Here is a 16613-nt window from a genome sequence, read left to right on the forward strand (position 1 = left end):
CCAGTGGAGAGATTTCAGAGCTGGAGAGATACGATCCCAGTGCTTGAGGCCAAGGACAAGTCTCGCAGTCCTGTTCTGGATTAGTTGCAGAGGGCAGAGAGTAGAGGCAGGTAGATTTAGAAAGAGGCTGTTACAATAGTAGTCCAAGCTAGAGAGAACCAGAGCTTGAGATACCATGAGCTTCTGGGGGAAGGAGAGGAAAGGCAGAGTACCTCTGAGGAGGTGCAGTCGAAAATGTGACTTTTTAGAGACCTCAGAGATGTGGGCGGAGAAGGAAAGGGTGGAGTCAAAGATGACCCAGAGGTTCTTAGCCTTGCAGTTGGGGGTAGGAGGAGGGCCAAGGGAGCACGGCCAGAGAGTGAGGGGAAAGGATGGTGAAGGTGTGCCGATGAGGAGGATCTCCGTCTTACTGGCATTCAGACAAAGATCATTGGCGGCACACCAATCTTGAATGGCAGTTAGGCAATCAGAGATGAGAGAGGGAGAGGAGGTGGCAGAGGGCAGCTTGAAAATGAGTTGAGTGTCATCAGCGTAGCACTGGACATTTGAGCAGAAAATGGCAATGCAGCGAGAGTTGCCAGGTATTGGTTGAAAAGCCATGGCGAGAGGTTAGACTCCTGGGGAACACCACAGGTAGAGAGGAAGATAGATGAAAGGAAGGACCCAAGTTGGACGTGGGTCCAACTTGGGTACCCAGGTAAATAGCGGTATACCGGTACCGCTATTTAGGTGTTGCCGAGGGCGGAGGCGTTAGGTGCGCATTCATCGATGCCGCTATCTGGGGGTTTGAGGGTCGTTACCGGCATGCAGGGGTGCACGTGCTCGCGCACTCTTGATCACCTGCTGTTTGCGGGTTGGAGCCAAGACGGACATGTTATTAACGGCATGCCTTTAAGGGCTGATTTTTAGTGCCAAACTCGGAATGAGGCCCACTGTCTCTCCTGCTCAGTTGTGCTTCATGCTACACACGATCTTGTGTGTGGCACCCTGCATGCATTCATGTATGGCCTGGAGGTGGAGGGAGTGGATGTTTGCAATAGCCGCCATTTCAAGTTGCTGCCTCTCCATGGTGTCCAGCCTCTGCAGGATGATGTGGCTCGGTGTTGGGTGGGGAATGGGCTGGGGGCTACACAGTGAGGCAGGACTCAAACACGGAGACCCATACGAGGGGGTGTCCATGTCATACTCTGATGTCTTGGCCTGCTGGCGGTAAAGCATGCTGTCAGGGTTGTGTGATCCAAGATCACACTGTGGCTGTTGGGTGGTTTCCTCCTGTGTGCCTTCAGCACGCCTGCCAGCAGGTGCGTCATCGGTCACAGCTACTGTGGCCAGCTTTTCGGGTGCACTTGGAGTGGTGGTACTCCCGGAGGCATGTGGTGTTGGCACAGGCCCTGCGCTGCCACCAGCAGGCCTGGTCTTACTGGTGCCAGGTGTGGCATGCTGTGACGTGCGCTTCTGCGTCATATGTGGTCGCCCTTCGGGGTAGTAGTGGATGCTGATGCCCTGGAAGCACCCGTCGCTGATGGGCCTTCCCGCTCATCCTTCTCAGCCTCTTCCTGAGCTGCCTGAGTGCCTGTAGGGGATAAATGACATGTTGTCAGGGATTGTGTGTTCAAGTGGGTTGGCATGCAACTCACACATGCTATTGATCAGAGTGACATACCACCCATGTGGCCAGATGAGCATGGATGTTGACGGCCCATTGCATGTGCCCACAGCATTGTGAGAATGGTTTAAACTATGTGTGTGTGACCCATGGCCAGGTGGCTTTTGGCCCGTGTGCAGCCAATGCGGCCTGTCCATGCAGGTCCAGCTGACTGGGTAAACCATGGATGCATTCATGAGGCTTTGCAAGGTCATGCATACTGTGGCATGCTCTAATGGTCATGTGCAGGCAAACAGGCCCAGCCTTTGGTTTTGCAGTGCATGGAACGGTCTTATGTGCCCATGCCCCCACATCCCCTCCTCTGGTGATGCACAACTTGTGGGAGTGGGTTTGGTGGCATTGTCTATGGGACTGCCATAGTTCAATGGGACGCTGCTGTGCAGCCACCAGCGGTGCTCTGTTTTGTTTTGTGTTTGGCTTACTGCACCCATGCAGGTGCAGGGAGTCGTGCACTGCCATGGCACTCGTCTGCCATACCAACATGGGATGACCACCTGGGCATGGCACATATTGGGGTGAGAACTGTGCGGTGTTGTGGATATTCACACGCCACACACCTCCTGGCACGGGGAGTGCCAGCCGGTTAGTGGGGTGCATTGCACTTGGATAGGCAGCTTGTCACACCTTCACACTCCACAACAGCTCATGGGTGCATTTGGTGCCCTCCCCCAGGCTGCTGTGGAGGGGGGCTGATGTGGCACACCATCAGGTCACGCTGGTTTCCCGGGCCAACTGGCATGTGTCCCTGTCCATTGGTTCATTTTATGATAAGGGACACTTATATGGGTGGTCATTTGCTATGTGCAATGGGGGTCGGAGGGGTTGACTCACCTTCTGCCTCCTGGTTGCTGGCACTTCCCTCCACCCCTCCAAATTCAAGTGACAGATTTTCATTTGCACCCCCCCCTTTTTCACTGGAATGAACGGTGGATCCTTAAGGCATACTTAACTTTGTGCCTGCTCCTGTGCCAGTGCAAGGGTGCTGGTATCCCTTCGGGTATCACTAATATAGATTCCAATTCTTGTTGCCCTCCACCTTCACAGCAGTCAGAGTCACGTATATTATTATTTATGGGGTGTGGGTGTTTGTGAATAAATACAAATGAAAGAAAAAGTTCATAAAAATCCATTTTTTTACATTATTTTTTTGGGGGGGGGTTCCACCCCCAAGCCTCCTAAAAATAATGTAAACAAAATTTGATGGTTTTTTTTGTAAAACAAATCATGGTACAAAACCCCATGAAAAAACATCCTGCGATGAAATGACATGGAACCAGCTTGCATTGATCGTATGATTCCTTGCTGTTTTCTCCTGTAGTCTGTTGGTGAGAAGACAAAACCTGTGAAGATATAATGTTCACACCTTTGGTTGAAGCCCTAAGGTACTTCCTAAACTCCTCTCCTAGGACCTGTGCAGCCTTGTCTGTGTCTGATGCAGTGCATGCAGGTGAAAAAGGTATGTGTTGCCATATGCCTGTGATAATCTCATGGGAGCCCAAGTGGTGGTCTTTTCCTGGCTGATTTCTGAAATGAAACAGTGCTAGGAGTAAACAATAGTACCATAACTTTTTTAACTCATTGCACACTTTTGCAAACCCGGGCCTTAAGGACCCCATTTAGTCTCTCCACAATACCGTTGGCCTGTCGGTAGTGGTACACAGAGCACAACCTGGGCCTCATTCCCAGAAGTGAAGTAATTTCTGCGAACAAGGCACTACAAAAGTGGGTTGCATTATCAGATTTTAAGACCTCGTAAATTCACCACCTTGGAAATATCTCCCTCATCAGAAACCTTGCTGCTGATTTAACATCAGGATGTACGCAGAGACCAACCTCAAGCCAACGGGAAAATGGACAAACAACCACGATAATTGTTGCACCTCGAGATCATATCCACAAAGTGCACATGGAACTCCCAGAAGGGCCAAGAGGGCCTTGGCAAGACTCCCTTTCTAACCTCTTGGTGTTTCCAGAATTGAATTATTTGCAAAATACACAGTTCCCTACAAATCTACTAACCTGTTCTTGGGCCTACGGTTTAAACAATTCTTCCTGGAGCTCTGCTGAAAATGTGTCGCAGAGAAGTGTGTGACGGGTAATGTAGTTGCTCTTGAGCCAAAAGAAGCAGCTCTACAAGCATTACTACTTTCCCCGTCAACTCCTGTCTCCACAGCAAATCCATGGGCGGGAGGACACATCCTCTCTTTTTCCAGAGCTCCTGTTCTTCTCTAGGGGTTTTTCCTTGTAGCTGTCATGACAGGACAAAGGCAGTGAGTATGACCACGGAAATGTGCACAATATCACACAGTGAATAGCTTTACGTCAGACAACATGCACTCAGGAACCAAGACACATGTAAACTAAAACCCAGGATGTGCAAGTAGAGGGTGCTAAGAATACAAATATATGAAAAGGGATGTGGGATAAGCTTTTAAAAGCTCCTTATGATTACAAAGAAAGTCAGCAAGCTCCTTACCCACAAATGCTGTTACAGGTACAGGAATCTGTAAAAGGTAAGTACGCTGCTTCCTACACCGCCTTGTCTGTGGCATCAATTCCAAAGGATATTGGATTAGTATGATTAGTATGCACAGCACAGTTAACTAAATCTACCTGTGCAGACAAAGTTAACGCTTCAATTAATCTGGATAGCAGCGCAGCATGCCGGACAGGGGTCCCGTCGATCTCTTAAACCCTCTTCTCTGCCACCTTGATAACCTCAAATGCACCCTGGCGATGACATATGCAGAGTCAGAATAAATAGTGACTGCCTTCCCCTTGCTCATTTTTAGCACCTTTATAAGTGCCACTAGTTCCGCCGCTTGAGCAAAGTAAAATAAAGGCTGCCGTCTCTTCAATCCGACCCGGAATTCCCCATCCACAAAGCCCATAATGGCTGCACCATATGCCTCTCACCAGTGTCTTGATTGATTATTGAAGACTCATCAACAAAAAGTACCTCACCTCCCTCTAAAGCATCCTCTTTGACATTCATACTCTCTTCCTCGTTCCCCTCATAACTGGCACAATCATGAATAATATCATCAGGCTGCACTGGCTCAGCTACAAATGTCGCAGGATTGACTAGGTGACACCTAATGGATATATTGATGCATTTGACAGGATTGCCTCATACCCTGAAACTCTTTGGATCGTCAAAGTCGACAGGGTTTTTTCTAAGATTTTGAAGACCGCATTCTCTATGTACAGTGTCATAGGGGAACCCATAGTAATGGTTGAAGACATTTGAATCGCGAAAGCCGATGCCACTAAAGCTTGTTCGCCAGGGAACTGTCCCTGCATTACTGGGTCTAGGATTCTGCAGTACTATACTAAAGGTTTGTGGCCTAGCGATGTTTTCTGGGTCAGGACCACTGTCATCACCTGCGCATTCGAATGAGAAAACAAATAGAATCGTTTCTTGTAATTCGGTGTCACCAGGAACAGAGCATTGCTGATTGCTGCCTTGAGTTCCCAAAAGCAAGTTGCCACTTCTTCAGACCACTCTATCCAAACTTTCACCTTTTGCGCTTCCTTAACTCACAGTAGTAAAGACCTCACATAACTAGAGTAGTCAAGGATTCATGATCTACAATAGTTACATAGCCTCAAAAATGGCTGCATTTGCTTCACCGTGACTGGCTCTCTGGCATTACCTTCCTCCCTGCAGGCGATAACACGTGCCCCAAATATACTACCTCTGTCTGGCAGTACTGCAATTTTTCTTTGTCCACTTTGTACCCCTTCTCCGCAAGCAAGGTGAGGAGCATTATTAAATCTTCTCGACACTGCTCCTCTGAAGTGCTGCAAACTTATAAATAATCCAAGTTCTGAATTACGGTACTGGACACATTTAAATTCCACAAATCCATTTGAACTACTTTGTTAAAGACACTCAGAGATTCACAGTGCCCTGGGGCAACGTTGTGTGCTCAAATCTCTGCCCATGAAACATAAATGCCATGAGGTACTGAGAATCGGGGTGTAAGAGGACCAAGAAAAATGCATTTTCTAAAATCAATCACTGTGAAGTGGATGAGCCCAGTAGGGATGTTACAGAGAATGGTGGTGTGATGTGGTACCACTGGCTATTCCACCTCAACAATATTATTGAGGGGGTGCAAATCCTGGACCATCCTCCAACTAGACCCCTTCGCTTTCTTCACACAGTAGTTGGCTGTATTGAATGTGGACACAGAAGGTTGTATTATGCCTTGGTTCAACAATGCCATAATGGTCTCATAAATCCCTTCATCCACCTCTCTAGACACGGGATACTGCTTAACCTGTGGTAATATTGCACCAGGTTTCAATTATATCTGCACTGCTCCAACACTCATTAGCAGCCCTGCATCATGAGGATTGCTGGCCCATAAATGGTCCGGCACCTTTTGCAAATCCTCCTTCCAATATGGCGATGTATTTGTAACGATGAGCATGGTCTGCGGTACTTCCCTTTACTCTATTGCTATCTGGCAAGGCACCCCACTTTCAAAAACCATCTCTCTTCAGTGTCTTTGAACAATTGCCGGTCGGACACATCCCTTAGTGATAAGGTTGGATCGATGCACAAAAATGTCAGCCACTCTCTGCCTTCTTCATCTCTGCCTGAGAGAACCACGCTGTTCTTCTTCATTGATACTGCCTCTAAGAGAATCATAACAATGGTGCCTGGTGTTTCCTCCTGTGGCACAACAGGCTGAAATAAGAACTCCATTAGTACCCGTCATGACCGATTTCTGATCCCAGGAACACAACTCAACAAAACCATTACCCCATAAATGTATGTACAAGCCCCCCCATATCACGCTGACGCTACAGTATGCATGCAAATGCACTGCTTCTCTTACCAGATACAAACCTGGAGTCGAGCATACTATGCCTCCCTCCGGGAAAGAAATCAACATCTGCAACTTGCTCAAGAGGTCTCTTCCCAAAAGATTCCCTGGAGTGCCTGTACAATACAACAAAGGGGAAAAAGCATTTTGAGTACCTACCTTAATACGTAGATCTTCAGTATAAGGAACTGACAGAATAGCCCCAGAATCCCTGTGTGCCCATCTCTTTGCCTGACAAGTGGAACTTACCTTCCTTAATGCAAGATTGTGTAGCCCCTGTGTCAATCACAAATGAGAACGTTTGGTAACCTACCTGCACATCTATCTGGGGTTCTTCTTCCAGATCAGTGGTAATGGAAAGGACTGGACACATCTGAGACCCATGTGTGCGGTCCTACTCCTGGTATATATTAGCCTCGGGGAACAAAAAAGAACTCCCTCCAAAAACACTTGCTCCATTTTAATGAGTAACTGTACCTTGGGGTACAACATGTTTCTCCCATGTCTGTAGTGGTGCTTGTACTGACATGGCCTGTGGGATCCCATAAGTCTGTGCAGCCCCTGCCCCAGTCGCTGGCTTCTGTTCAACCCGTGCCTGCTGTGATTGCACAGAGCCTGGCGCATATGACAGGGTTCGGTTTGCATCTATTGAGCTCTCATGTTAAAATACTGTAACCTGGCTTGACAATCCCGTGACACATGTCCCAATCTTCTGCATGATCAACACTGAATCCCCTTGAACCCTCCATAGGTGATTCTCATTGGGCCATTACACCAGGGCCCCATTCATCCAAACCTGCCAAATGACCCACTTCCTTGCGGAAATCCTCCCCAACCTTTCAGAAACACTCTCATTTGTCTTGGACTGGGGGCATACCCATCCATCCAGCCCTGTGTCATACCCGATTCACCCTTTCCCTGTTGTTCCAATTGACCCTGCAGTCCCTCCATGGAGTTGGTAATTACAGATTTATGCAATTATATCCAACCTGAAAATAGAGAATAAAATTTTAACAAAGCCAAAATACCGAAAAAAATACAGAATTCTTTTTTTTGGATGAGGTTACCCCATGGCCCCCTGTTTCCCATGTATAGTATATTTTTAGCCTGAATATAGGAATTTGTAGGCAGTGGGAGTTAACCGCGCTAGAAGGGCCGGTTGAAGTTCTTGTAATTATTCTTTTCGTGAGGTAAGGTGGGGCTGTGTTATTTAGACATTTGAAAGTTAGCGACACTGTTTTGACGGGGATCCTGTCACTGATTTTAAACCAGTGATGGTCTCTTCTCATATTAGACACATGTTCTCTAGTCGGGAAGTTCAAGGCCGTTCAAAGGTCATTGTTTTCCAGTATCTGGATTTTATTAATGATGTATTTGTTGGCCCCCAAATATAGGGCGTTGCAATAGTCAAGTTTGGATAATATTAGGGCATTGGCAAGGATAATGCAACTGGCTTGTGTAAGGAATGGCCTACATGATCTAATAAGTTTGAAGGTGTAGGCGGGTGATGAACCCAGAAAATGTACCTGTTTTTCCATTGTTAAAGTAGAGTCCAGGTAAAAACCTGGCATCCTCACTTCTTTGGCTACTGTAATTATGTTGCCATCGATGTTGAAAGCGGAGTAATTAGAGTCAAGTTTTTTTTAGATTAGTGCCGTCTCCTTTTCTGTTTCTTGCCTCCTTTTACAAAAATGCACAATATGTGCTTGAAGTTCTGGCCAACTCTAGGCCTCCATCCCTACCACTTTATGTAGATCATGCTGGACTTCCTTGGGAAGTCCCTTCTTTAGCATGTGGTATAAAATCATCATATTCTTGTCCCGTGCTTCTCCCATCTCCGCCCTCCACATCTTCTAAATTAACCGCATGTGTGTGGCAGGATCATCATCCAATTTCATCATTTTTGTTAGGAATGAATTTATATCAAATGTATCAGAATACATAATCCACAAGGCCCCCCATATCCGCGTCCTGCAACTATTAAAAGCTGCTCCAACGTGGGCATTTGTAGCCAACTGAACTGCCGGATACCCCGATCTGTTCCAAAGCTCGTCTGAATGACAATTTACATTTGCACTTCCATGCACTTGGTCGCCCGGTGCAATTTTCATCATTTGCAGTGTGAAGGGGCAAACAAATGCATTAAACCTGCCAGATCAAGGTTAACTCATTAGTCACACGGGTGGGATGCATTAGCAATGGCTTCCTATGGAATCCTCCTGCTTTTAGTAGGTGCTAAGAGCAGGCGCATTCCATAGGAATCCATTGGCTTTCCGTCAGCAAGGAAGCATCATGCTGGCGACTGCACAGCGGAAACACTCATCCTGTTCGTGTCCGTATTGCACTTCCGCTTCAGGCTTAACGCTTTCATGCCTGCCCTCAGAGCCATTTTTATTACACTCCCGGGGACTTGGGGAAAAAAAAACATAGGGCCTCATTCCGAGTAGGGCGCTAACCAATGGCGCTATTAACGCCTTGGTTGACGCCGTACCCGGACCGGCAGCGCCTTGGTGGATGGCGGAATTACCGCCCCATTCCAAGGTTGGCGGGGCGGTAATTCCCCATTCACCAAGGCTCTTCCCCATTCCCAAATGAGCCCCCATAGGGCTCAATGGGAATGGGGAAGATGCAAATAACGGTGACCGTTCAATACGGTCACCGTTATTGGCTTGGAGGCCCCTTTGCGCCCTCGACTTTAACACCTGCTCAAAGCAGGCGTTAAGGGCGAGGGCGCAAAGGGAACTCGGAGTATGGTGGTAAGGGATTACCGCCACCGGTCTCGTTACCGGTGGCCGCTATCCCTTACTGCCATACTCGGAATGAGGCCCATAATGTGCTAACTGACATGTTATTTCCAACATTATTGCTATGATGCAATGACACCAGTATGTTTCAACTGTTTTTTAATGTAGGCGCCATACAAATGTCCAATAAATGAAATAAATAAATAGGCTGATACAGGTGTGGTGATGCGTAGCTTTTGCAGGCAACCAGTGGCAAATAATGGGGATCCTGCACTCAAATGACTGTCTGGGGTCTTGCGATTCTTCTCTTCTTTTATAGGTTTCATTTTTTGAACTTTTGAGCTATGTGAGAGTCTGTTTGGGAGGTTCTTGGGAGCTATGTGGGGACATATTGGGTGCCTGTGATGGTCAGCTGCAGTTGACTGTTGGTTCAGGATTAATGAGGGACCGTCGCGCCTATGTGAGGGTCTGTTGGGAGTTCTACGCGTATCTGTTAGGAGTGGTGGTCAGTTGTGGCATAGCTTTTTAGGGGCTGCAGGGGCATGTAAGATTGTATTGTGATATGGTGGGGCTGTTTTTGATGCCATGGGAGGCAGGGGGTGGCTCGTACATAATGGTTGATAGGGATTGTCCCGCCACCCATCATGGACGAGTGATTCCAATCCAGTGAAAACACTAAGTGCTACCATGCTTGCAGAAAGCAGCTGATGCAGTGCCCATGCGCTAGATTAAACCGTGAAAAGGGGAGAATGGTTTCCCTATAACAGTTTCAGTACCCCGGCGTGCATTCGCAGTGGGCCATACAAGGAAAGTGGTTGTTTTGCTTCCAAAGCCTTGCACGTCCGTTGGGGTGCAGGCTGGGGAACTGCATGCCTATATGTTGGGATGAGGCATTTCTGTACCTCCCTGTACCTTTATATCTCATTGAGTGCCGTGATCATACGCTCCAGCTCCACTGCATATCTGCAGGAATCTCTCCCTGCTTCATGGTTCCTGCTGAGTGCTGTGCAGGAGTGGTAGGGACTTCTTTACAGGTAGTGTCTGGTGTGCAGACTGCGTCTGAAGTTAAGACAAAAAGTTGATTCATGTATGTAGCATGTACCCAGTCTGAACATATATTCCTAAAGTGGCATCACATGTTTTACCGGGCATGAACTGTAAGGTCAGGATGATGAGTGTTCCTACATGGCTGTATCCTTTGGAGGAGCCAGTCTGAAAAGGGTTTCTTACTATGGCATGACAATTGTCACTAGCATCAGGGTGAAGCCAGCATGATGAGTGTTCTTACATGGCGCACTGTCCTGAATTGGTGCAGCCAGTCTGGGCATGTTTTCTTACTGTGGCATGGCATTTGGTACTGTCATCAAGGGTGAAGCCAGAATGATGAGTGTTCCTACATGGCCGTACTGGCCTACATTGATGCAGCCACTCTGGACATATTGTCTTACTACGCATGGCATTCTTATACTGGCAAAGCCAACAAGAACATTTTCCTATGTGGGAATAATGGCATATGTTGGCATTATGGACAAAGCAAGTGTATGTATTTTGCCATATATTGGTACAGGCAACATGGACATGTATGGGCAGAGCCAGAATGAAAATGTTTTATATTGGCATAGATTGGCCTGGGCATTTTGCGACTTGGGATGCAATTCCTGCTTAGGCAATGGACCAGAAAATTGTGTGATTCTGGGAAAATAGTTTTACCTCCATGTATTTGAAATTGTAAACATGTAACAAAAAACACTGGTACATAGAGTTTCCACATTAACCTACTCTTGACTGCCTCCTAACTCCATACCTTCCTGTCATTAGTCTGGTCAAAACGGAACCCTGCACAGCGGGCTATAGTACAGACATGTTCAAAGGTCGTCAGTTACAAGAAATGATTTGTTATATATCTCTTAGCTGCTCCTGGGATACAGGGCCACGCTGCATGATTACTTATAAAAAAGAATTGGGAGCGAATTGAGGGTCTTTGGGGATATCTGAGGGTCAGGCTGGGGGCTATCTAAAAGTCTGCTCAAAGAAATGTTTGAGGTCACCATGCGGTTTGCGGTGAGCAGCGTGGCGATGGGGCGAGGGGACACTGGGCCTCATTACGAGTTTGGAGGCAGCCATGCCCTTAATAAGGACATGGCTGCCTCCAAACTCGGGTCCGGGTTCCTTGAATGAGGAATTACCAGGCCATTCCAACCTCGGTAATTCCTCATTCAATGTACCCATCCCCATTCCCATTTGAGCCCCCATAGGGCTCAATGTGAATGGGGAGGGAGCTAACAACGGGCCCATTAATAACGGGCCCATTGTTAGCTCCCTGGTCTCCTCGCGGGACCCGCAAAGGACGTCTGGTCTGACCAGACGTTCCAGAGCGGGTCCCGCAAGGGTACCTCGTAACAGGGCGGAATGGGTTTAACGGCTCTGGAACCTTTACCGGCGCCGTTAAAACCCATTCCGCCAGAGTCGTAATGAGGCCCACTGTCTTTGTGAAGAGCCCAACTTTAATTTTCACTATTCTGGTCTCTTGAACACACAATTGATTGGTTAAGAAGGGATACATTGGAATCTGAGTTTGCATTTATTAAGGGTAAAATAACTGCAACAAATACAAATGATGGTATTATAATGTAATACACATGGTCCGGATGCACCGACTTTTGCAGGATATTATTATATTTAATAAACGTATCCTGACTTCATCTTGTTACCTGAATTTATTTCCTAATTCGAAAATAGGGTCAAATGCAATTGAAAATGTGTTGTGCCATCTGACTATTAAATGCAGAATGTTCTTTACCCACTGTCCACTAAACTTTCCAAAACCGACTTTAATTGTATTTTTGCAATCCACTTTTGCAGGAACCGATGTTTAACGATTGCCACGAAGTGCTTAGGACCACAGAGGAGGCCGAGAGTACCTATCCTGTGCAAAGCAATGTCACCCCGAGACAAGGACCGTACACCCAAGTTAAGAAACTGATCAAACCTGTGCCCCCAACGGCACCTGCTCTCCCTGCTTTTCCAAAGCCACATTATGAGGAATGTCCATCCCACAACCAAGAGGAGGTATGCCTGGCTCACAGTGCAGTCAACGGCAGAGAGATCTATGTTCATGTGTTCGTTTTATTGTGACGTAGGAAAAAAAGATGGCCGCTACATTCCTATTTCTTTTACCGTGGGATTCCGCCTAGAATCCTCCAACACCCCTCCCACCCCTTCCTACAGCCTTATACACCATTTCCCTTTATCCCCCTGTATGCAGGGCGCATAGAAGTCCACAGGCTGTGTTTTTAATTAAATCCCTTGCTATATTTTACCCCTGGCTATATTTTACAGGCTTCTTGTGTGCAGATAGAGCACACTAATGCCTGTATCTGATGGTTTGGTATGTTAGAAGTTTTTATACTGCTTTAGTAAGCATCACAGAGGAGGCAGTGGCAGACCAGGGGACCCGCAGGAGGAAAGAAGTGGCAGTAGAGTGTGGGGGCGATTTCTGGAGAAAGTGAGCTATTGGGTAGTGAGTGAAGGTGGTACTGCCTTATGAGTGTGCGGGAAAGTGTGTGGTTAGGTGAGGTAGTGTCAGGAGTGAATTTGAAGTTTATGTGACTGAAAGGGGGTGTCTGAGTAGGAGGTGTGTGGAGCTGTAGTAGTAGAGAGGAGAAGGGAGTATTAGAGTGGAGAAGGAAGTAGTAGAGTGGAGATAGGAGTTATAGCACAGAGAAGGGGGTAGTAGTGTGGAAGAGGGAGCAGTCGAGTGGAGGAGGGAGAAGTGTGGAGGAGGAGGTGGTAGGGTGTATGGAGTATTAACTTTCCCCGCTTACTGGGGATCATGCCAAAGACACGGAATTGGTGAACAAAGTATACCTTATCATCCAGGCATGGATGGCCACTCACAGCCTTTGCCTAAACGATGATAAGACAGAGTTGATTATCCTGGGTACCCAAGCCAATATCAAAAAACTAGGTCAGGAATTCTCCTCTTTCAACATAGATGGGAACATCATCCAAGTATCCAAGGATGTAAAAACCTTGGGATTCTATCTTGATTCTACCCTATCACTTGATAAACAGCTAAAATCCCTTGCATCCTCTACGGCCTACACGTGCAAACTGATAAGAGCCGGTAAACCATTCCTTTCCAATAAGAGCTGCCTAATCTTGGCTAGAGCCTTAATTCTCTCCAGAATTGATTATTGTAATGCTCTATACTCTGGAGCTAATAAAAAAATAACCCAAAGACTACAAACATTACAAAATAATGCCTTGAGAGCAGCACTAGGCATTAATAAAAGGTCCCATATCTCTTCCACCAGTCGACATTGTAACTCGTTGACCACGGAGAACAAAATAAAACTTAAGATGCTATCACTGATCCACAAAGCCCTTAATAACTCTGCCCCTAGTTACATGTCTGACAAATTCCACAGGAGAACATCTCTTAGACCAACTAGAGCTGGCAACTCCAATTGCTTGACAATACCGAACTTTAGACTCACTACTATTGGAGGAAATAGTTTCCCGGTTAAGGCGGCTAAAACCTGGAACTCACTACCACAAGACCTTAGAGCGGACCTGCCCTACCTTTGTTTCAGGAAAAAAGTCATTCAATTCCTTACCTCGACTGACCTCAGTTGACCGGTGTTACCTACCTCCTACTGATATTTATCACTAGACCTTCATTCCATATAGCTGGAATTCTGATTGACCTACTTGAACTTGTATATTTTGTAATTATTTGTGTGACCCTACTGTAATTTCTAATGCACACTGTGCTATGATGCAACCTTGCGACCCTACTGTAATTTCTAATGTACACTGTGCTATGATGTAACCTTGTAAGTCTCGCATTTTCTTGTCATTGCGCCCTGCTACCCCTGGGTCTGGCGCGCACACAAATTGAATAAAACAAACAAACAAACAAACATCAGAGGGTGGGAGCGAGGCCTAGAAGGAAGGTGAGACATTGGAGGGATAGAGAAGAACTGAGAAAAGAGTATCGGTGGGTGGAAGAGGAGGAGAGCAGTGAGAAAGAGGGAAAGGAGAATGGAAGCATTCTATAAAGAAGACTGAATCAGGCAGAGTGTCTGTATGGCACAATGCACTACCAACTAGAACAAGAACAGCTGGATAGAGAAGGGACCGTCTTCAGATGTCCCTGAGGGAGATTAGACTTGGAAGGCACCTTGACATCAGGTTCTCACATTCAGGATAAGTCAGATCTTAGCCAGTAGAGGTCAATAATCACTATCTACTAACCCTGGCCAGGGACGCCTGGTTTAGGGAGGAGCTGCTTTTTAAGATGAAAGAGAGAGAGCAGCTATAGGACCCATTGAAATAACATAAAAACCTGTGAACCATCTCTGAGGCTTGGAGTATTTCTTGTGCAATCTGTGACATCTACTACACTACTACTCCCTCATCCACACTACTGCTACTTCCTTCACACTACTACTCTGGCCTCCACACTACTACACCCTCCTCTAAACTACTATTACTCTCCCCTCCAAACTACTACTCTCCTATCTCCACACTACCAGTACTCTCCCTTATCCACACCACTGCTACTACTCCCCCCTCTCCTCACCACTACTTCCTTTCCCTCTCTGTACTGGTATTACTGCTCTCCCCTTTTTGCACCACTACTACTGCTCTCCTCTCTGCACCATTACTACTCGCCCCTCTCCACACCACTGCTACGCTCCCATAATTCCTACTCAGACACCCTCCTTTCATTCACATAAACACTTCATATTCACTCCCTACACTTCCTCTGTTAATCACACTTGCTTACACTCTGATGCACACTCACAACGCAGTACCACTTGCACTCACTAACCAATACCTCACCTGATTCAGAATTCACCTCTGCACTCCGCTTTACCTTCCTTTTGCCTGCTGGTCTATTGATCTGCCCCCACCACTTCCTCTGACCTCAAACGAACAACCCACACCCTCTTGCTTCAAATTACCCCTTTTGTACTTCCCGTCTTGCTCGATTGGTCTGCTTTCCCTTGCCAGATGGGCCCTGTCTTCCCCTGCCAGGAGGTGTTGCCCATAGCAAAATTACTAAACAGCAGCCAAGCCACGCCCCTTTTCCCACGCAGGTCTGCCATGATCCAGCAATGGCGGCTCTTGGGTTACCAAGTCCCAGTCTGGATTAGGAGGCCTTAGGATGGTATTACCCCAGGTAGGTAAGGCTTGTTTTGAGATTTCTAATCCCTTTCCATGTCCCCATTGGTCTAGAGTTTGGTCCATGTTGCTGGCCGAGCACCTGGCCGTGTTCTAAAATAGAGCGCAATTTGCTCTGACGTCACGTGAGTGCTTTGGCTCCTGTGCTGCTCCCTCTCCCATTGGATATTGCTCCAGCCGGTCATATAAGGCACTGGTGGGCTGTTGTCATGCATCTAGTTCTCACTGCAATCCAGGTCTGGCATGTTGTCTCAGCAACAAAGATAAAGGGGGCCATTACAGTTTTGCTGGTGCAGTAAAAGTGCCGGTAAAACTGCCAGTAATTCCGTTAAGTCACTTTTAAAGCACCAGCATAACACAAGTTTCCCGGTGGGAGCACTGATTTACCTCCAACCAAGAGCTGGAGGTAAATCTGGCCCACACCGGTATTACCGGTGCCAGTAATTCCAGCAATCCCCTCCATTGAGTCCCGTTGGACTCCATGGAATGGGGATTTTCCACCATTGGCGGCACCTGCAATATCCCAGAAATACCAAGATATCAGGTGCCGGTAACGGTAGGGCAGTTTCCCAGTATCTCGCCAGGAAAAGTGTAATGACCCCAAAAGTCTTTGACGAGCATGAGGATTAGGGGGTATTGCGTGAGACAACATTGTACTGCAAAAAAACGTACTGGTACAAGGGGGCGGAACAGGAACTGGGGCCCTCTCAACTGCTGCTGTCCTTCTCAGGGGAAGGAAAGGCTCTGGATTTCTCCCTGGTAGGCCTCCCACCCCTGGCTGAAACAGGTTTGCATCCCTTCCTGACAAGGCCAGGCAACTGGCCTTGTCATATAGACTAAAATACTGTGGGACACCACATGCATATTAGGTGCAGAGTGAGGACCATGGCAGACTTTGGCAAATCTATTAGTTTGAAAAGTCCTGAAACGGTACTGGAAGGGTGGTTAGAAGTGGGCCGCAGGGATGAGAACCAAGGGAATTTGATGGCACAGAAATGTCAAGGAGGACCAAGATTGCACAGCAAATAAATTAAATGCCATAGTGGTCAACTGCCACTGCAACCATAGTCGCCTCTGTGCCATGCTTGTTCTGGAATCGCATACAAAGAAAAACATGGTTGTTTTAGAGGTATAGCGAAACACAAGAGGTGATGGCTGGAAGTTTGAAATGTC

At 47.1% G+C, this 16613-nt stretch overlaps 1 protein-coding gene across 1 annotated transcript in view; it reads left to right on the forward strand.

Moving 5' to 3' along the window:
* Positions 1 to 16613, forward strand: part of SH2D2A (SH2 domain containing 2A) — a 333990-nt gene that overhangs the window by 263950 nt on the left and 53427 nt on the right. The window contains exon 7 of the mRNA XM_069604582.1: positions 12111 to 12317. Within this exon, the coding sequence (XP_069460683.1) occupies positions 12111 to 12317 (207 nt within the window). The remainder of the gene's footprint in view (positions 1 to 12110; positions 12318 to 16613) is intronic.

The sequence above is a fragment of the Ambystoma mexicanum genome, chromosome 1p (assembly GCF_040938575.1).
Source record: "Ambystoma mexicanum isolate Mex_15411 chromosome 1p, UKY_AmexF1_1, whole genome shotgun sequence".
NCBI lineage: Eukaryota > Metazoa > Chordata > Amphibia > Caudata > Ambystomatidae > Ambystoma > Ambystoma mexicanum.